The 21,218-nt window shown below is 44.4% G+C and overlaps 1 protein-coding gene across 1 annotated transcript in view; it reads right to left on the reverse strand.

The window, feature by feature from the left end:
* TRANK1 (tetratricopeptide repeat and ankyrin repeat containing 1) overlaps nt 1–21,218 on the reverse strand; it is an 81,605-nt gene that overhangs the window by 20,859 nt on the left and 39,528 nt on the right. The window contains exons 14-19 of the mRNA XM_018557795.1: nt 20,499–20,675; nt 16,278–19,046; nt 15,181–15,380; nt 12,890–13,027; nt 11,143–11,286; nt 4,364–4,520 (exon numbers count right to left, since the gene is read on the reverse strand). Coding sequence (XP_018413297.1) covers nt 4,364–4,520; nt 11,143–11,286; nt 12,890–13,027; nt 15,181–15,380; nt 16,278–19,046; nt 20,499–20,675 — 3,585 coding nt within the window. The remainder of the gene's footprint in view (nt 1–4,363; nt 4,521–11,142; nt 11,287–12,889; nt 13,028–15,180; nt 15,381–16,277; nt 19,047–20,498; nt 20,676–21,218) is intronic.

The following is a 21,218-nucleotide window of genomic DNA, read 5'->3' on the forward strand; positions in this document are numbered from 1 at the left end:
AAAATTTTTAAGTCCCCTCTCATACATACACGCATGCAAACATGCGTCGGGGGCGCATACGTGCAAAAAAGACGATTGCGCCCATTACGCCGCACATGTTACATATCGCCGCGAACGTCGCAGTGAGAGCAATAAGTCTAGGGCCATCAATCACTGATAACACTAAACTGATGAGCGGTAAAAACGTTTAAAGTGTCGCCTATGGCCAATTTTGGTTGCCGTCGTTTTCTGCGATGTCGCGGGTGCGCGCAATTTTAAAGCTTGACATGTTTAGTGTCTATTTAACCGACGTGACCTGATCTTTTATATTTGACCAAAAAACTGGGTAATAATAAATGTTTCCTAACATAATGTTAAAAAAAACTTTTTTTTTCCCAAATTTTCTGTAATTTTTCCTAATTATAGTAAAAAATAAAAACCCCAGTGGTGATTAAATACCACCGAAATAAAGCTCTATCTGTCCCCAAAAAATGGTATAAAATTCATTTCAGTACAGCGTTGCATGACGGAATAAACGTCAGTCAAAGTACCGCAGCGCTGAATACTGAAAAATGGCCTGGCAAGGAAGGGGGTCTAAACACCTTGAAGTGGTTAAAGGCCATGCGGAATAAACTCTTTTACATACGGGTCCGCCTTATGTTTACTGACAAGAAACTCCTATGGGAGATGAGGCAGGAGACATTGGAGTATAAAAAAAGGACTAGGGGTAAGTCTTTGCAGGCTAAGCCCTGGCTGTTTTGCTGAGGAATACAAGTCTTGCTTTGATAAGAAGGGATACTGTCTCCATAACGGGTGTTTGCATTGGTCGGGTCTTTTCTGCCCGTGCATGCCCGCTAGGGGGCGCGCGCAAGCAGGAAAAAAATGCCGTCTGGCGACGGCAACCCGCCAATGCAGCAGTGCCGTCCGTCCGTTTTTTTTACAACAGGCGGATGGCAAGAGGTTAAGAAGCCCTGCTTTAGACCCCAAGCCTGAATAATTTACAAGGAGAAGCCAGGACACCCTTCCAGGGCCCATCCTGGATTAAAAAAATGTAATCTGTCTTTCTGAAAGCAGTGGCTAGAAAATAAACTTGCACAGCCCCAGCTACATCCAGACAATGGAGGAAAATTTCCTGTTAATGAACTGGAGCTGGACAGAGGGACAGGAAAACAATGTACAGGTTAAGGTGAAAGGGACAGACTCTGGCCTTAGACATGTCCAGAACCAAACCCAGGTACTCCAAATGATAAGGCAGTCCCAGCAACAATTTCTGAAGGTTTAAGATCCACCCAAAACTCTAACATCTGGACAGTCAAAAATATGTTGTCTGACAAAGCCCCTGCCTACTTATGCCTCAAAGGAGGTCATCCAAGTATTACATAATATTGATACCCCAAGAGGACCAACACGTGCAGATCGAGAGATTGCACAGTGTAGATTACCAGCACACAAGGGATAAGATAAATCCAAATGTTCTTTTATTCAAAGAAGCATGTCACAAGCCTTACAGAGCCAGCGTTTCAGAACCACGCAGGGTCTTTGTCACTATGTTTGCCCCGATGAAGGAACCCTGCGTGGTTCCGAAACGTTGGCTCTATAACACTTGTGACATGCTTCTTTGAATAAAAGAATATTAGGATTTATCTCATCCCTTGTGTGCTGGTAATCTACACTGTTCAATCTGCAAAGATCAACATACATCCTGCCACCCTCCAATGTGGGGGGAACACTTTTATGCCTAGGAAGGCTTATCTGAGAATTCGGCATACTTATAATGTCAGACTTTGTGGATGGCTAGGGGGCCAAGCTTGGAGGGCCTCAACATAAATGGTGAGATAGTGGAGAAACAAAAGGGATGCATTTTGGCAATCAGAGAGGGAGAGGACTTGGCAGTTTGCTCCTTGGGCTTCTTTCACTAGGGTAGATGCGTGCTCATGCCACCAGTAATATTCATGATGAGAGCATCTAGAGCTAGTCTGAAGAGGTGCTGTCCCTCGAATGCCTGGTGATGAAAAGCTTTTTACAAGACCGTTAAGGGGTGCAGCACATAAACCAAAGTGCCCTATGCACATGTACCAACAGAAGTTTAATGCATGAAATAAATCAGGAGGCTTCCAGTAAGACATCACAGCTGCCTGACTAACTTGCTAACTTTTTATGAGGGGGTAAGCAGAGATATGGATGGAGGGAAGCCGGTAGATGTGGTATATCTGGATTTCTCAAAGGCATTTGATACGGTACCACACAAGCGCTTACTTCACAAGCTGAGGGCTATGGGCATAGATGAGGTGGTGTGTTCGTGGATAGAGAACTGGCTACGGCAACGTGTCCAGAGAGTATCTGTAAATGGCACCTTTTCGGACTGGGCTAGTGTAATGAGCGGTGTGCCTCAAGGATCTGTGCTGGGTCCGATACTGTTCAACCTATTCATTAATGACATCGGGGAGGGAATAAATAGCCATGTTTCCGTGTTTGCAGACGATACAAAAATAGGGAGGGTACTAGAAACGGAACGTGACAATAAAACATTGCAGGAGTACCTGGATAAAATAGGGGCGTGGGCAATACTATGGCAGATGAGGTTTAATGTCGATAAATGCAAAGTAATGTACTTTGGACATAAAAATAAACAAATAGGCTATACAATCATGGGTATGCCGCTAGGGAAGTCAGAAATAGAAAAAGATTTGGGGGTCATTGTAGACCACAAACTGAATGGTAGCTTGCAGTGCCGTGCTGCGGTAAACAAAGCTAGCAGGGTCTTGTCCTGTATTAAGAAGGGGATGTATTGCAGGGACAAGTCTATAATTGTGCCTCTATATAGATCGTTGGTTCGGCCACATCTGGAGTACGCGGTCCAGTTTTGGTCGCCGGTACTGAGAAGGGATGTCCTTGAACTGGAGAGAGTCCAGCGGAGGGCAACAAAACTAATTAGGGGAATGGAGGACCAGAGCTATGAGACAAGGCTTCTGACCTTAAACATGTTTACGCTGGAATTAAGGAGATTAAGGGGGGATATGATTTTCATGTACAAGATGTTCAATGGTGACAGCAACATTGGCAACAAACTGTTTGAGATTAACTCCATTACAAAGACTAGAGGCCACCACCTAAAGTTGGTGGAGAAAAAATTCCAGCACAATGGGCGAAGAGGGTTCTTTACAGTAAGAGCGGTTAAGGTCTGGAACTCACTGCCATCGGCAGTGATTTCAGCCAAGAGTGTAGATTTGTTCAAGAAACGTTTGGACAATTTCTTGAGGGACCGTAATATCCAGGGATACCAGTATCCCTAAGAATGAGATGATGCGTGGACCTATATGGGTTGGACTTGATGGACGTATGTCTTTATTCAACCCCAAATACTATGTAACATCACCGCCATCTGCTCCCTGTTTTCTATGAGAAGAGTATCAACAGCAACTGTGGTTGGATACCTTTTAAAGTGAGGCATGGTTTGAAAAAGTGAAACCATAACCAAGTGCAGGGCAAGACCTGCCAGGGAGGACAGAGTTTTTGGAAAAGGATTCCAATGCCTATGGGTTGGGTACTTCTCCACCATTACAGTAGTCACCTTTTTAAGGCAGGACATGGCCGGACACACAGATGAAATGGGCAATTTTGGAACAAAATCCACACCAAATGGCTAGAAAGCCAGCAAACAACCTAATAAGGTTCTCTGATCTTCGTAGAGAAAACACTGGAGAAGTCTCTGCAGACAAACCCAGCTGGATACAGGGGATAATGGAACCCAACAAACAAAAGAAATGTGCAAGCTCAGTTCAGCTTGTATCTCTTTGGAAGTTTTCATGACTCTTTGTCTACCATTTGCACTATGTTTCTGTTCAATATGGGGTAGATTTTCCTCGTGGCCACGTCCAGGAAGGTTGTTACACTCTAATGGACCTTAATAATGTATGCAACTGTAGTCACAGGAACATTAAGCTGCTTGGAGATGGTCTTACATCTTTTACCTTTCACATGCTAGTCTAGTTTTTTTTCTGATCTCTTCAGACAACTGTCTCCTTTGCTTTCTCTGGTCCATGTTCAGTGTGGTGCACGCAATGATACCAAATAAAGTGACTACTTTTCCCAATTTTAATAGGCTGACTGACTGATTACAAGAATAAATACATGTGTGATACTAGTTACAAATAACAGTTTAAAATATAACATTGATCCATTTATAATCTTTTCAAGGGGTACTAACAAATCTGTTTAGCCCCTTTCAAAATATACATTATTTGTAGACTAAGCAAAAGTACATCTGTTTTCACACTTTCTTTGTCTACGTTTGTAGCTAACAGATCCTAGCAGAGACTACTGTTAAATGTTTTTTAAAAATATATATAGAGCACATGGCTTGACAAAACCTGTGTCAGTTTACCTTTGTTTTTATCAGTTCGGACAACGCTGACCAAATTACTTTTCAAAAAGTAGTCAAAAGCTGGTGCCCGCTTCTCCAAATTTTCATCAAAGATCCATAGGTTTACTCGGGCTCTTGTGATGGCTGTATATAACTGTTTCAGTTCCCCATTTAGGATCTATAGAATATACCGCATTAGCAGAATATTAACTACTATAGAGCTTAGGTAAAAGAATGATTTAACTTATATTTCCACAAACTAAAATGTAATTTGTTGGAATGTCTACAATAGAAAATAAATTTAAATCCAAGTACACACATTTAGACACAATTTGACAATAAAATGAACATTGTGTCAATAATGTAAAACTGTTAGGAATTGATTGACGGAAACATGTGCTTAGAGACATATGCACCACACAGCCACTTATCAGAATCTTCAGGACTGGGTCCAGGCATTCCTCAATTAGTTCTCTGGAGAGCTCTGGAATAACTCTCCATAAAGGTTGACTGTACGTTCAGAGCACATGCACAGGTCTGGCCACGAAGATCTTGACAAGCTGTTGTGCAGTGCTGACAAGGTGAGTCTAAGCTCCTGTTCACACCTAGGTGTTTTGTCCCTCAAAGATGACAAACATTGAAGACAAGGAATTCCATTCATTTCTATGGCCCAGTTCACACCTGAGCATTTTGTCGCAAACAGAAAACACCTGTCACTGGAAAAAGTACATGCATTTCAAGTTATTTTGCACTTTTTGTTGCACAAATTTTCTTATTGAAGTCTATGTGACCAAAAAGCGCTGTAATCTGCCAAAATGTAGCTCAGGTACTTCTATAGCATTCAGGTGTTTTTCTGCTTGCATCAAACTGCTCAGATGTGTCTGACCGGAATTTGCTCTCTCAGAGTGCTGTGGTCCCCCTTGATTCCCTTGCAGCCTGTCTCTCCCTTTGTTTGTCTCTCTCACTTTTTTCCTTCCCTTTCTTAACTCTTTTTTAGGTTCTTGTGGTTTTCTCTAAAGCTTAAAGCCCGTGGCCATGGATTGCCTGCACAGTATGTAGTCTGGAGCTCTTTCCTCTTTTCCTGTATGGGCTCGCTGGTGTCCTGCGGCAGCAGCGGGACGCTGGTGACACTACTTCAGGTCTTGAGATAATTTGATTATATTCTAATTTTATGCCTATGCCAGTTTTTTTTTCTGCTTGCTACCCTGTAGATGACCTGCCATGGGTCTTTCTCTTGCTTTAGAACCATTCTGATGTTTTACCATATGAACCTATATGTCCTTTCTTTGGATGTCATTTACAATTATACCTTTTCAATAAAAAATAGGATTTTTGTACTCACCGTAATATCCTTTTCTCTCCGTTCATTGAAGGACACAGGGCAACAGATCGTAGATCCTGAATGGTAGGGTATATCGCCACCTGCAGGAGAAGGACGCTAGGCACATAACAAAAGACAAAGACAGCCTAGGGGTGGCCCCTGCTGGTGGCCAAACCCCCCACTTGCTGACAAGTCTCCAGTAAGTAACAAGCAGTTAGGAGTGTACACCCCATAAAAGAGGGCGGGACCTGTGTCCTTCAATGAACGGAGAGAAAAGGATTTTACGGTGAATACAAAAAACATATTTTCTCTCCCGTTCATTGAAGGACACAGTGAGGGATGGGCAACAACAACCAAACACCCAAAGGACCCCTCAAAGAGCCGCCTGCAACACTTTGCTCCCCAAACCAGCATCCGCCAATGCTAAAACATCCACCTTGTGAAACTTCAACAAAAGGTGTGGACAGAAGACCACAAAGCGGCCCCACAAACCTGAGAAACAGAGGTCCCATGACAGAAGGCCCAGGAAGCCCCAACAGCCCAAATAGAATGGGCACTGACAGGGAAAGGAGGCTCACTCCCCTTAACGGCGTACGCCTAAACAACAACAATACGAATCCACCTTACGAGGGCCCTCCGTGAGCACTAACAAGGAATCTGACTTACGGAAAGAAGCCGTAGCTTTCAAATAAAACCGAAGAGCGCGAACCACATCCAAACAGTGCAGCGCTCTTTCCTTCCCATGAACCGGTTCCTGGCACGGAGAAGGCAAGACAAAGTCCTCATTCAGATGGAACGCTGACACAACCTAAGGCAGGAAGGCCGGCTTAGGACGGAGAACCGCCTTGTCCCTATGAAGAACCAGCAACGGCGACTTGCAGGACAAGGCAGCCAACTCAGACACCCGTCGAACTGAAGTGATGGCAACCAAAAAGGCCACCTTGTGACAAGGACAGAAGCGGAATCTCCCATAGAGGCTCAATAGGAGATTCCTGCAACACCGAAAGCACCAGCTTCAGATCCCACGGCGCCAAAGGCGAGTACCACGCTCTCCGAGGCCAAACTGGGGCCACGAGGATGACGGTGACGTGTTCAGCCGCAATCCGTCGCAGAAGCCGAGTCAACAGGTACAGTGGAGGAAAGGCATAAATCAGAGCATAAGGCTTCCAGGGAGCCACTAGGGCATCCAGAGCCGGGCTACGATCTCTCTACCTTCCAGTTGCGTCGAGACGCCAGAAGGTCCACATCCGGCGACCCCCAGTGAAGACAAAGCTGATGAAAAATGTCTGGGTGTAGGGACCATACTCCCGGGTCCACCGACAGGCGACTGAGGCAGCCGACCTGCCAATTGTCCACCCCCAGAATGTAAACCGCCGAGAGGGCCAGAACCTGACTCTCCGCCCAGGAGAGGATTCCGGACACCCCTCGACCCGCGGCCACGCTTTCGGAGCCGCCCTGGTGGTTGATGTACGCCACTGTGGTGGCGTAGTCCGACTGGACCAGAACCGACAGACCCCGAAGGCGGGTTCGCCCAATGAAGGAGTGTTCATTATTCTAGGTGTTCAGGGACAAGGGGGACACGTCCCACCGCAACAGGACGTCCCTCCGAAGAGTCCTGGCATGGTGCGGTGCAAGGGGCCCCGCCTCGAAGGAGGCCACCAGGAGGCCCAGGACCTGCATGCAAAAGTGAAAAGATGACCATCAGCGAGTGCAACAGACGCACGCTGGAACAGAGTTTCAGGAGCTAGTCCTGAGGAAGAAAAACTCAGGCCACAACGGAGTCCAGAACCAGGCCCAGGTACTCGTCATGGGGGAAGGCACCAGACAAGACTGCGGGAAGTTCAGGATCCATCCGTACTCCCCCAAGGACCGCACAGTGATCCCCAGAGAAGAGTGCGACACTGCCCGCAGAAGATCGTCCAGATACCCCACGATCGAGATGCACCGGTAACGCAACAGCGCCAGAACCATGGGCTAACGCCTTGTAGAACACCCGTGGGGCCGACGCAAGGCCGAAAAGGTAGCGCCACACACTGGAAGTGTTCTTCCCTCACCTCGAGACGAAGATATCGCTGGTGAGACACACAAATGGACACCTGAAGGTAGGCATCCTTGACGACGATGGAGGCCAGCAGATCCCCTTGATGGAGACACGCCCCTACGGACCTGATCGACTCCATCCGAAACAGACGGACCCGCACAAAAGTGTTCAAACGTTTGAGGCCCAGGATGGGCCGAACCCCCTCTTTCTTGGGCACGGTAAACAGGTTTGGATTAACACCCCTTGAACCTTACCAAGGCCGGAGCCGGCACGAGCACCCCCTGGGACAAGAGGTCCGCCACAGCGTGGTGGAGGTCCGCCAAGCGACGAGAGGAAAGCCGTGTGTTGGACGGGAAAAACCTGTTCCCTGGACGGGACAGAAATCCGATCTTCTAGCCCGAAGAACCCAGCTCCCAGACCCAAGTGTCGGAGACACGAGCCAACCAAGAATCCGCATAGAGTCGAAGACGCCCCCCCACCCTGGAGTCCAGTGGTGGGGCCAGGCCTCTATGCGCACGGTGGCTTGGCAGGCCTAAGCTGCCAGGAACGTTCGGCAGGCCGGGAAGGAGGAAGGTTGGAAAGCATACCGCCCTTCTGAGGGCAGGGAGGCCGACAAGCCATTAGTGAGCGGAGAAGGTGGGACCAGGCTGCCGACGAAGTTCCTCCTTCCGCGGCCGAGGTAAAAAAGGGTACACATACCCCCAGCCAAATTCGTAAATGAGCTCATCTAAGATGGTGCCAAGCGATCCCCGGGAAGGGAAATCCCTGACAGAGCATACATGGAAGCCAGAGCAGCCGACCAGCACGCCAACCAAGTGAAGCGGAACCTCCGACAGCGTCGACCCCACCGTGACTAGGGCAGAGTTGCAGACACACCTAAGGTCCTGCACCCACTGTTCCTACAACCCTACCTAAGCGGGAAAACGCCCGTCACCGCTAATCCCTGATGCAACACCTGCGCCCGCTCCGTCAAGTCGGAGAGGCCAAGGCAGAAGCCAGGCCCGGACGCAGAGAGGCACCCGAAATGGAGTACATGGTCCGCAAAACCGCCTCCGATCGGCGGGGTCCTAAGGGGAGGGGAAGACCGCCCTGGTAGAACGGAAGCCACGGAGACCAAAGGACAACGGGTCAAGCAGGGAGTGTACGGGAAGACCTGCGATCCCTCAGTACGGGAAGACCTGACATCCCTCAGCATACGCCCCAAACTGAACCGGAGGAAGCGTAGAAGACTCGGGGCCTCCACAATGGTAGGCATCACCCTGACGGAACGAATGAGGGCAGAGACCGAGGCACGCTCCCGATGAAAAGGGAGGCGCCCGACCCACCCTCACCACCAGGATCTAGAGGGGTAGCAACCCCCTGGGCAGGATGGGCTGAAGTCGCAGGGACGGAACCCTCCTCCCCCGACTCCACGGAAGGAACAGGGGAAGGAGACGGCAGAGCGTGCGCAGCCGAGAGCCCTACGTCAACGAGCGCCCAAAAGCGACACCAAAAATTCAGCCCCAGCAGATGATAAAGGACCCTGCAAGGGTACCGCAGCACCCACAGGGCAGACCAGCCACCCAAGACCCCGAATGGAGCAAAGGCGACCAGTAAGTGGTGCACGCACAGGCCGCACCAAGGGAACAGGAAGTATCCGCTGGCGGAAGCCCGTAGCCCCATTAATAGCCAGCCCGCAGTCGGCTGGCACCAGGAACAGAAGTTACACCCTGGAAAAACAACGGAAGGTCGTGGTGCAGCCAAGACACCGGACGCGTCGTGCCACCAGCGGAACCGAGTAAGGGACCGCCGAGGGATTGTCCCCGCGTCCATGGACACCGCCCACAGATAATAAATGCCCCAACACACAGAGAGCACAGTAGGGAGCAAGGGACCCCAGTACTTACGACCCCTGGCCCCGGTGTGCACTGTCCCAACAAAGGGAGATGTATTGTCCCCCAGCATGAGCTCTCCAGCAGTCAGATCTGCATCCAGCTCATCCACCCGCGGACCGGAAGTGACGTCACGCGGGAAGGGCAAGCCGCCCTCAACCAAGATGGCGGCCGCGGCATCCGGACTAGGCCGGAGTAGAAGCCGGTGCCTCGATTTTTGCGGCCGCCCCGAACGGGCACCGAAGATGGAATGACATGCGGCCGCAGCAGCCAGCTAGGCCGCAATAGAAGCCGGGGCCTCGATTTTCGGCCGCCCCGAAAAAACGGAACGTACATGCGTCCGCGGCAGCCAGCTAGGCCGCAACAGAAACCAGGACCTCGATTTTCAGCTGCCCCGAATGGGCGACAGCAACCCCTGCAGCAGCTACTCCCAGGCACCCCTCCAGGACCATCTGTGTCCCCAGGCCAGGTTAACCAATACTGCAAGACCAGGCACACCAGCCTCGACAGGCTGCTCAGCATGGAGGAAAAGGGAGGGGGGCCGAGGCACGTGAGGGAACCTTGGTCCCCAACAGAACACCTCGCCAGAGCCCACAGCTACCTACATCCAGGCAGCCCGACAGAGCGTACTTACGACCTCCAGACAGGTAGCTTCCAAGAGACCCTCCGCACAGCCGCAGACAGACCCGCACATACATACCGCATCCAGGGGGGAAACCGCCGGAACGCGAACCACCGCCATCCAGAGGGGCGACGACTCCTGGGAACCCACATGGCAGCCAGGCGTGCGGGGATGGCAAAAAAACGCCCCCGACCGTAGTCGCGGTGCCGCCAGCCTGCATGGGGTACTGTGACTGGCAGGTCGAGACCCCCAGTCATGTGCACCCCACCGGGCCAAGAGACCCACAGGCGTCGAAAAGAACCATCGTCGCAGCCGACCCACCGTGGCGGGACTGCATGCGCTAGTCGGTCGCACAGGGGAGACTCCAAGGATCTACATTCATCCAGCATGTCGCCCTGGCGACACTTGCTTGAAGAAAACAGCAAACAAAAAGGAGGAAAATGCAAAAAAATTCCAGAGAAATTTTTTTAGCTCCTTACTCCTGACGCTAGGCAAAAAACTGGAGACTTGTCAGCAAGTGGGGGGTTTGGCCACCAGCAGGGGCCGCCCCTAGGCTGTCTTTATCTTTTGTTATGTGCCTAGCGTCCTTCTCCTGCAGGTGGCGATATACCCTACCATTCAGGATCTACGATCTGTTGCCCTGTGTCCTTCAATGAACGGGAGATAAATATTTGTACAACAAACCGCTCAGATGTGAACGGGGCCATAAAAAGGAATGGTATTCCTTTGTCTTGAGCGTTTTATCGCACTTAGCTTTGCCTAGGGGTGAACAGGGACCAAACGTGGAAAGGTGCAGTTACACTTGAAACAGATATTCTGTAATGTTCTGTCCTTAAACCTCACCGGGTATTAAGTTGAATATGCAGCCTTTCAAGCTTCTGCCCTTACATCTCACCTAGTATAATTCACCATGTATATACATGTATACCTGTTTTTACATGGTACCTTGTGCATTTCTGGATCCATTATGAATGGTCTACTGGAATGACTGCAAGCATCTTCCAATGGAACTTCAATAAGTGGCTGGCTCTTTTGATTTGTAGAGATGACTGGATTGAAAGAGGAGATTATTCTCCACTCTTTAGAAGCCTAAAAGTAACATTAGCCAAAACATAAAACATTACAGTTTAAAGCTATATAGTAGTACCAAATAATTATAAAGAACCATAATTATACATCTAAATGGTTTTTACATGTGACATTTTTGGTATTGGTTACTATAGTGCTACTATTAATATATTTCTTATACCCGTACACTACAATTCATACAATTGTTATGCTGATGAAACCATTGACTGCTATAGAACATACAGTTTCTAAAAGAACATACCGTTTCTAAAGCCTTAACACAGAACTTCAGGCTAAAGCATTCTTAACATTTGCAGTGGGGCCACTACCGCACGGCAAGAGTTAAGTGATCATTTTTGTCTAGCATCTTTAAAAAGTTATACTCTCCCGATCCTCAGAGCCAGCTTGCTCTTAGTCACTAGAACCTCTTTCCCCCAGCTGCAGTGGTATGAGGATTCCTGAGTCATCATGTTCTATACACAGTGTATAGGATGTGAGGACGCACAGGGACCAGGGAGGAAGGAGGAGACAGGGTTCAGGGACTGGAGTAACAGCCAGCTAGCTCCACGGTTCAGGTAAATATAACTTTTTTTTTTTTTTAAGCACCTAAACAAAAACGAGCGCCTAACTGTTGCAGTGCAGAGGTAGCACCTCAGCAAGGGGTAAGAACACTTTTGCCCAGAGCTCTGCTTTAAATATACAGTATATGAACATTTCCAACTTCCATCTTGCTACTGGTGGAACAGAAACTACACACGTAACTAGGGATGCACCGATACCACTTTTTTAAGACCGAGCACGAGTACCGATACTTTTGGTCAAGTACTCGCAGATACCAATTACCGATACTTTTTCTTAAAGGGACAGGTCACATTTTTTCTAAAGCAATACAAACTAATGCTTTAAGGTCACTTTCTTAATATTATGATTCATGAGATGACGAGGGAGCATGACGCCGGCTTCCCGGCCAATCAGAATGCCGGGCGCTGCGTCATTACATGGCGCCCGGCTTCCGGATTTGCTAGCTTCCTGACCAATCGTGAAGCCATGCAGCGCGTCATTGCACGCTACCCGGCTTCCTGATTGACCGGGAAGTCGGCTCCATGCTCTCTCATCACAAGTGACGAGAGAGCATGGAGCCGTTTCCTGGCCAATCAGGAAACCGGGCAGCGTGTAATGATTCGCTGCCCGGCTTCCTGATACATGAAGTACTCGTGCTAGGTATCGGAGCATTTGGGGCGAGTACGAGAACTCACCCAAATACTCGGTATCGGCACTGATACCGATACTAGTATCGGTGCATCCCTACACGTAACACATAAAATTACTAACAACCCTATCTTTAATTGATGTCCCCTGATCCTAACCCTCGATTTCTATGATTCTGTTCACCCACTCCCCATATACCGCCCTGCTGTCCCGCCTCAAACCACATCAGCCACTGCTCTTCCCCAATAAAAGAGCCTCCCTCACGCCCACCTCATGACCTATGCCCCATGCTACTATACCCCACGCTTCTGCTCTGTTCTGCAAACATTCCCATTATGAAATAGGCAACACTAATTATGATAAAACTGAGTGCTATTACATATTAATTCTTTCTCTATATATACACAGGAGGTACCTCTGAGTCAGTAAAGAAGTTATACAGGAGAACATCATCAAATTCCAATCCTTTTGCTTCATAAATTGTCAGGACCAAAGCAAGACTTAACTCCTCTGGAATATTTTCCTTAGAAATTTCATTGGTCACCAAAATAACCTGCAAATATAAATCAACGTCACAGGACACATAATTATAATTATGTATTTGTGTATCTTACAATGCTCAGTACTAGAATGATTTCACTGCAAACAAAATGTAGCCCCCTTACGTGAGCATTTGGCCTTAATGGCTCTGTTTTATGTACTGTATAACATGAAAATTGTATGCTTTTTGATTCACTTCTACTAAAATCTTTAATTTTGGATAGAGTAAGGCAGTGGTTCTCAACTCGTGGGTCGCGACCCAAAAGTGGGTCGCGACACCCTCTGCAGTGGGTCATGGAACTGTACCCCGCAACCGCCACCCCCACACGTTTTTATTTTAATTTTTTAAAATATTTAATTTTTATTCTTTATAAACTTTTTAATTTTTTTTAATTCATTTACTTTCAGCAAAATATATATTGCTGAATACTGCACAAGTTGTTTTGTGTAATAAATTAAAATGTTTCAGAAATGAAATCATTTTTGGGTCACGCCTTAATGACCAAGGAAACATGTGGGTCCCGAGGTTACACAGGTTGAGAACCACTGGAGTAAGGGATGGTTATAACCCCTGCTAACTTTGCCATCTGTGTCCCATTGGGGAGATTTTCCTTCACTTCCTGTCCAATAGCCACAACAAAAAGACAGAGGAAACCCCTCCAAAGAAAGAGAAATCTCTTGTGGTTAGCAGGGTAACCAGAACCAATTGGAAGATTTCCTATCTATTGCTGTTCTCATGACAATCAAAAATTTTGCATTTCCTTTCACTTTTACTGGTAACGGTAACCAGGACAAATCGAGAGGGAAAATCTCTATAACGGGGACACAGGCTGCAATAAAGACGAGACTGGTCTTCTAATTCTTCTCCAATCTATCCAAATCCAAACACAAAAGTTTAAGCTTCAGTTGCACTTTAAAGCAATTTTTCAAACCTTTTAGGTACCAGACTCAAAAAATTATTAAAATAATTTTTATTAAAAATACATAAAACCAGGCAATGCAAAACAAGAAAGTCATTACAATCATACAGTGTACAATAGCAAATGAATATGATCTGCCGTTCCTAAGTTATTTCCTAGACTGCTGCCTTACACAATATATATATACCTATTAATTGATAATTTGACATGACTATTGTCGATATGTTATATGTTACATTATTCAACCATCTGCCGCATATTGAAACAGTGTAGGAAAAAAGCTTAGGAAAGGTGGATCATATACATTTTCCATTATAAATTGTATTTCAATTTTTAATAACTTATTCTTTTTAATGTTCAGTTTTACGTATTTTAGATACATTTTTTTGTGATTTTTTTTGTGTCTGCTCCTTTAAAGTCAAAACAATTGGTTTAAAGGTATTTAACAACAAAGGGACACAAAGGTTGCAAAGGCAATAAAGCACTAGCTGACTTGGCAGACCGTGGTAGAAGGATAACTGTATAAGCACTTACATGTAGATCTTGGGACCAGAGGATGGACGGCCAGTGTGGAGGATCGGGACACCCGTGGTGTGTGCCGAATCTGGCTGAGTTTTTGAGTTTTCATTGATTCACGTCGTGGTGTGTCAAAATGAATCTTGCATGTCACGTTTGGCAGGCAGTGCCACTTGTCACCCTCTATTCAAGTCAACTGAAGCATGCCTTAAACGTGCTTATAGTCTTTACGGTGTGTTTGGAGAGAGTTTACAAGACTCTAGTGGAAAGACACAGGTGCCCCTTGGAAAATCTCTGCCAGACTATTGGATGCACCCATTACCATCACAATACCCTCTTTCTTTTTCTGCTGGGCAGTTCAAGCCCAAATCATCTTCAGCTCCACCACGCTGAGCATCAGAGAGATGACAGTGTAGACATCCATGATAAACACAACTGGATCTTTAAAAATGGAGCAAAAAGAACCACTGGAATCACACAAAAAAAGCTATCACACTACAATCTAACAATGCCTTAAAGCTGGTTACTTCCTCTACACTGTTTAATTGGGAAAATAAATCAAAAAGGTAGAGAGTTTTGGCTTGAACAAGTCTGAAGATTGTGTTAACGCCAGAGGCTCGTTATTTAGCGTTCATCATTTACTTTACTTTCAATACCTGTGTGAACTTAGACTAACAGCGAAATTGTAATGTTTAACATTAATATATTTTCCTTTATTATAAAAACACACCTGGTGAGCTCCAAATTCAATTGGCTGTGTCTTCCTCTTATTCCCACGTAGTAATATTGCCAAGTCACTAACTGAGCAGGACTCAAGCACCGTGGGCTTTGGGCCATCGAACAATCCACAATCACGAGGAAGTCGATCAAACGATTCAGGAAAAAAATGCTGCAACAGGTCCACCACACCAGAAGCCAGGCTGAGAATGCCTGTGTGGAGAACATAAATGTAAGTCACATTTGAACTATTTTAGCTTTGGCCCTTTTTCTATGCTATACTTTCTATACTATATACTAGGTTAAATGAGGATTTGTTTGATAACAAACTTAACTTCTATGGTCAACCACTTGTGGACCGGCCACTGTATAAATACAGGCAGTCTGCAGCCCCATTATTGCAGGAGGACATACCCGTACATTCTCCCCTGAACACTTGTTTGCACAAGGCCAATACTGCCCCTGTCATTAGACATTGGAGAGTCATGGCTTTAGACACAGAGCCGATCAGACAGGCTCGGTGTCCTGTAATCACTATGATTGGTTATCAGAGCATTCACATGGCAATGTCAACAATGCCAAGCACTACCCTTCCTCTTACATCAGAGGCGGGGGAGGGCAACTTGTTTTCACTAGGAAGTAATGGATGGATGACTCCATTCATTACTTCTTAGTGAAAACAAGCTGGAGCCAAAAATACATTTTATATACACACACACACCTTAAACAGCATAAATACTTTTAAAATGGTAGCTATTTTGTACAGACACCCTCTGCTAATATTTGTCTGGTTTATAGGCTCAATTTTCCAACAGCTCCATCAAGGGAATCCTGGCTAACCAAGACCTGTTTATAATGTACGTAAATATCGGGGACCAGAAATATTTAAAAGAGATACAGGTGTATAAACACAATTAATTCCATTCAAAACTAAATTTACAGTGACCTTATCTATTAAACATTAGCAAGTAGAGCAATATGGATATCAGGGGAAAATAAGTATTATGTAGTAATTGGAAAATTATATTTTTAAAATAATATATACTGAGAAAATCATGCAAATGATAGAGTAAAGGAAAAGAGACGAGCTATAATCACAAACACACTTACCAGAATGAGATCTATAATTCTGATAGAGATGATACAACTGTTTTGGCCTACGAACAATGCATTTTTTCTTGTCATCCGAGCACTTCTTATTTGCATAATAAAATAAGGATCTCAGGTCACTAAAGCGAAAAGAAACCCCTTTCATTATGCTCTGTGCTGTGTCACCAGTAAGGAACATGTAATTGGGATCATTGATGCATCTCATAAGCAGGAAAAGCTCAGCCTGGGTAAAGTCTTGAATCTCATCTCCATAAAGTTCATGGATAGACCATGGTAGCTCTTCCAGCTTTGACAATCTGCAAGACAAATTGTACAAGACATCCTCTTCATCAAAATATCCCTGACTATTTTTTGTTTGCTCATACAAGCAAAAGAGGCGGTATATTTCCCTGCGGTCTCCTTGAAAGTTTGGGGCTCTTTTTTTCCCGAGTTTAATGTACTCCTCTTCTGAAAGGCGACCCTGAAGACAGCTTAATGCTTCAAATGAGCCCTTTAAAAATGACTTAATCTCTTTCCAAACAAGAGCAGCATTGTAAGAAGACTTTCCCTTGATCATATTCGGCCATAGTTTCTTGGCAAACAGTTCAAAAGTAACAAAAATGCGAGGATCGTTCTCTTTTGGCTCACACTCCTTTTCTTCTTCTGCATCTTCAGGATCAGGCTCACTTTCATCATCATCTCTCAACAAATCTAGAATATCAGTGTCATTCATTGCAGACCAACCAACAATACTCTTTTTGAGACTCCCATCTTCATTTCTTGGAAATAATGGATCAGGCATAGATGCATCCAACAGCAGAAGCAGCTGCTGGGAAGTGATGAACAATGGGAAGTTTTCATCCTTGATATCTTGCAATTTGTAAACATTAGGCTCAATGGGCTTGAAATTACTTGTTGCCTTTGCAGATTTGCTCAACTCCAGAAAATTTCTTTGTACTTCCTGACAAAGAACATGGTTTTTTGTGACAAATATAGGGTGGTAATGTTCTAATTTTGTGTCTTCCTCATTATCTGATGATGTGACTTCTGATTCCAAATTCTCCAGCTCTTCTGATGCTTGTTCTTCATCAGTGCTATCAGACAATTCTTGTTCAGTGTCCTCATCTTCCAAAATGTCATCTTCAGTGTTTTCATTATACTTTCTTCTTTGCCAAGTCTGTTTCGCTAGCCAAGGGCCACCAACTGACTCTGCTCGTTCCCAGTAGGAATGAAACTTTTTCCAGAGGCGGTACAAGCAACAGGTTGTTTTTCCTGTGCCACTTCTTCCAATTAATATGATTGCTTCCATTGGTTTAGGGTTAAGATCAATCACAGCATATTCCAGCTCGCCAACACGGAATGGATACTCAACTCTTGAATTCATATTGGAAAGTATATTGAGAGCCATATCTGTGCTAAAGCTATGGAATTTCATAATGTTGTATTCTGTCTCCATTGCACCTGCCGGTGGAAAATAATCAGGAATGTGTTCGATGTTGCTTTCCACTTCGGTGTCTTCCACAAAGTACTTAGGAATACGCTTTTTTGTATTTGGGAAAATCTGATCTTTGGTTATTCCCTTTAATTTTTTCCTCAAAATACAGGACATTCCTCTGTTATAAGCACCACATATGTTTTCTATCGCATGATTAAGCTTGCAATGATCAAGAACAATGTCCCAGATCCTTATGATTTCAGTGTAAACCCTACCACTTTTTTGTGGCACCAATTCTGTGGCCATAATTTTTTCTGGGTCCTCGCTACAACGAGGGGAAAAATCAACAGCAAGTTCCCAGAGCATCCTACCACCTTTGTCCAACTTTACTTCAAACAACTTGATATTGTTGTTCAGTTTCAATTGTTTATTCAGACCTCGTGTCCATTCCCCATTTCCGAGTTTTTGAATAGAAATTATTATTTTATTTTTCATGTATAGGGGTACAGCTTTGCTGCCTAATTTTTTCAAGGCTTCTGGAGAGCACTCAATCTCCCATGTCATGGTGCTGAAGTCTACATTAGAAAGGTCAATATTATCTTGCAGTTGTTCTCCATTCCATTCTTCTCCATTATTGTCAAGTTTAGTAATTTTATTCTCAGTGTCCTCGCTCATCTCCCTGGAAGCGCCATCATCCAATAACTCGGCTTCTCTGCAACTGCCTACAACAGCCACGGTTAGCTCAGTGTTCTTAATCTCTGGGGCATGTTCAGCTGCACATCGCTTCAAAGTGTCAAACAAAGATTGTGCTTTGCTCAGATCCAGACATATTATCAGTTTTCTGATAGTTTGCACAAGTTGTTCTTTTGGGGTCATAGGGTTTTTTGTGTTTTCAATAAATTCTGCTGGGAGTTCAATGTGTTCAGATGATGCACACTGGTTCTTCATTACAGATTCATCAGACGCAGACTCACGTGGCAAGGAAGTGAAGGATGATGGCTTTGCCTGCATCTTAGCTTGAGTATTATTTCCATTGGCCTTGCCAGACTTTGGAACAGCATTTGGTTGCTTAGATTTCTTTCTAACTTCATTCCAAACAACAAAACGTTGATCTATATTCTTTATCTTGTATTTTGCATCTCTACCCAGCCTATTGTTTACTGTTAGCTTGATGTCAAATTTTGCAAGCAACTCCATAATTTTGCGATATTGTTTGGGATTGTTGTTTTGAAAAACTTTATGCATCACTGTATTACCATCTTTGTCCTGGATGTTGGGGTCTAAGTATTGATATTTTGCAGGGTCAGAAGAATACAAATCCAGAAGATATTTTACCATCAGAATGCCATCATCATCTGAAGAGGAAACCAGGATAATTTTATTAAAATGAATCAAAAATGTATTAAGTGCAAAAATAAACTAAAACATTTGGCAACCACTTAATTTTAAAAATGTACAACATTTACAATTTTAAAAAGTCAATTAATAAATACAACTAATAAGTAAAATTGTTTCAATAAATGATTAGATTTCAGCATCACACAAAATAATAAATAGTTATGACTGCTTTAACACAGACTATAAATGGAGAAGCTTAGCTGGTGACAACTACAAGTGCAGTGTTGCTCCCTGTTCCCCACTCCCTTACATAGCAGTCGGAATGCTTCAGCAATGCAGGAGCCGGATGCAAGTCCACATGAATCAAGTCTTACTGACTACACCGGTTAATTGATTAAATTGTGTAATTCCATAAAACATATTACAAAATATATCATTGTGAAGGAAATACAAACTACAATTTTAAATTTGCAAACTAAAATTAAGAGCAAAACAATGCTGCTACTTTAAGCATAAAATTAAATATACAATTTTGTTTCCCCTTGGAGGAAAGCAGATAAATAAATGTAGACCAGTGGGTTTGCTTTAACTTCTTCCAAGGTAACTAAATGGAAAAAGAAATGCACAGACTAGTTCCTAATAGGCCAGAACTAAACAAAGGGACAGCACAATGGTTGTAGTCATCAACAAACCACATTAAGTAATATATGGCTTTTAAGAACACTTGCCTTACACTTTTGGCTTTGTATGCTCACTATTATATTGTAACATCTATATAATGTCAATATATGCAGTCTAAGCTTACATGTGTATTCATTAATGACACAATTTTAAATTCTGCAGCTTTAAGTACATTAAATCTGTCCTTATATTAGTTTCCAAGAATTTGTAGGCCACACAACACTAATGATTAACACATTGTTTTGACTAACACTGGAGCCTGGCTTACAGGTGGGTATAGCACAGAGATGTCATCAGCAGTGTGCTGTTCCTTTCCTTGTCAAATCAGCTACCAAGGAAACACCCATCAGTTGGACAAGTACAATGTATAAAGGTAAACTTTACTTTAAAAAAATTAAAAATAAACTTTCATTTTTAAAAATCCTGGAGTTCTTCTTTAAAAGTCATGCAACGTACACTGATCATCCAGAGGGGATTGATTTTTATTCAACATAACTGCATATGGAAGATTCTTCTAGCAATAGCAGTAAGAAAGAAATTATATATATAATATACAGTGTGTGTATATATATATATATATATAAAAATAACCCAATCTAAAATTCAAATACATATATGATGTTTAATCCATAACTAGATAGAAAAAGGACAAAATGTTTAACATTTGCCTAAATTTCATGATTGTCACTCTGCAAATAAAATATTTGCTTTATTTTCCTATGAAACCAAAAAAGTATTACAAGCCCATGTTAAGTGAAAAGACAGCAGGTTTAAATGAAGATACAGACCTTTGTTATTCAAAGCAATGGAAACTGCAGTGTGCAAAGGGTTGTCTTCTTTAGCTATGCAAACACTCTCTGGATCTCCGCCATTGCACAACAACAAATATGCCATGGCAAAATCACTTCGCTTTAAACAAGTGCAAATTGGATGTTCATGCATGGCTCCAATACCATTGGGAGAAACTATGGGAGGGGGGGAAAAAAAATTACACAATGAGTAACCTGTTTTGCGCCTTTACTTATTAGCCCACCTGTAAAAGAAGTGTGAGTATATTTACCTTTTCTATAGCCAGTGCAGGGGTGCGGAAATAAAAAAAAATACTTGCCCAAGGGCAAGAGCGAAGGCCCAATCTACTTGTCCCTCATGACCATCTACTTGTCCCGATACAAAAAAAAAAGGTTTGCCATGACCAACGAGTGCTCACGATTTGCGAGCGAAATCCAAAACGCATAGCGCAGGGCTTCGCTGGATGGCAGTAAGGGGAACAGATTGTACATCCATACTGGTGGAGGGAAAGGACTGTTTGATAAAAGGTAAGCAAGTAATCGGGGTTTGAGAGACGGAGACAGATTTGATTTCCACTTAATTTTATTCCCATCACACATGGGCTTACAAGCCCCTATGTGATAGTTTGGAGGTAACAGTTTCTCTTTAGGGAACCTGCCCTCCAACACAGAACAGATCTTATGTGCAATATCTGACAGCTGAGACAGGCGGCGCTGTGA

This window comes from Nanorana parkeri, unplaced genomic scaffold (assembly GCF_000935625.1).
Source record: "Nanorana parkeri isolate BGI_ZX_2015 unplaced genomic scaffold, ASM93562v1 scaffold304, whole genome shotgun sequence".
NCBI classification, from domain to species: Eukaryota; Metazoa; Chordata; class Amphibia; order Anura; family Dicroglossidae; genus Nanorana; species Nanorana parkeri.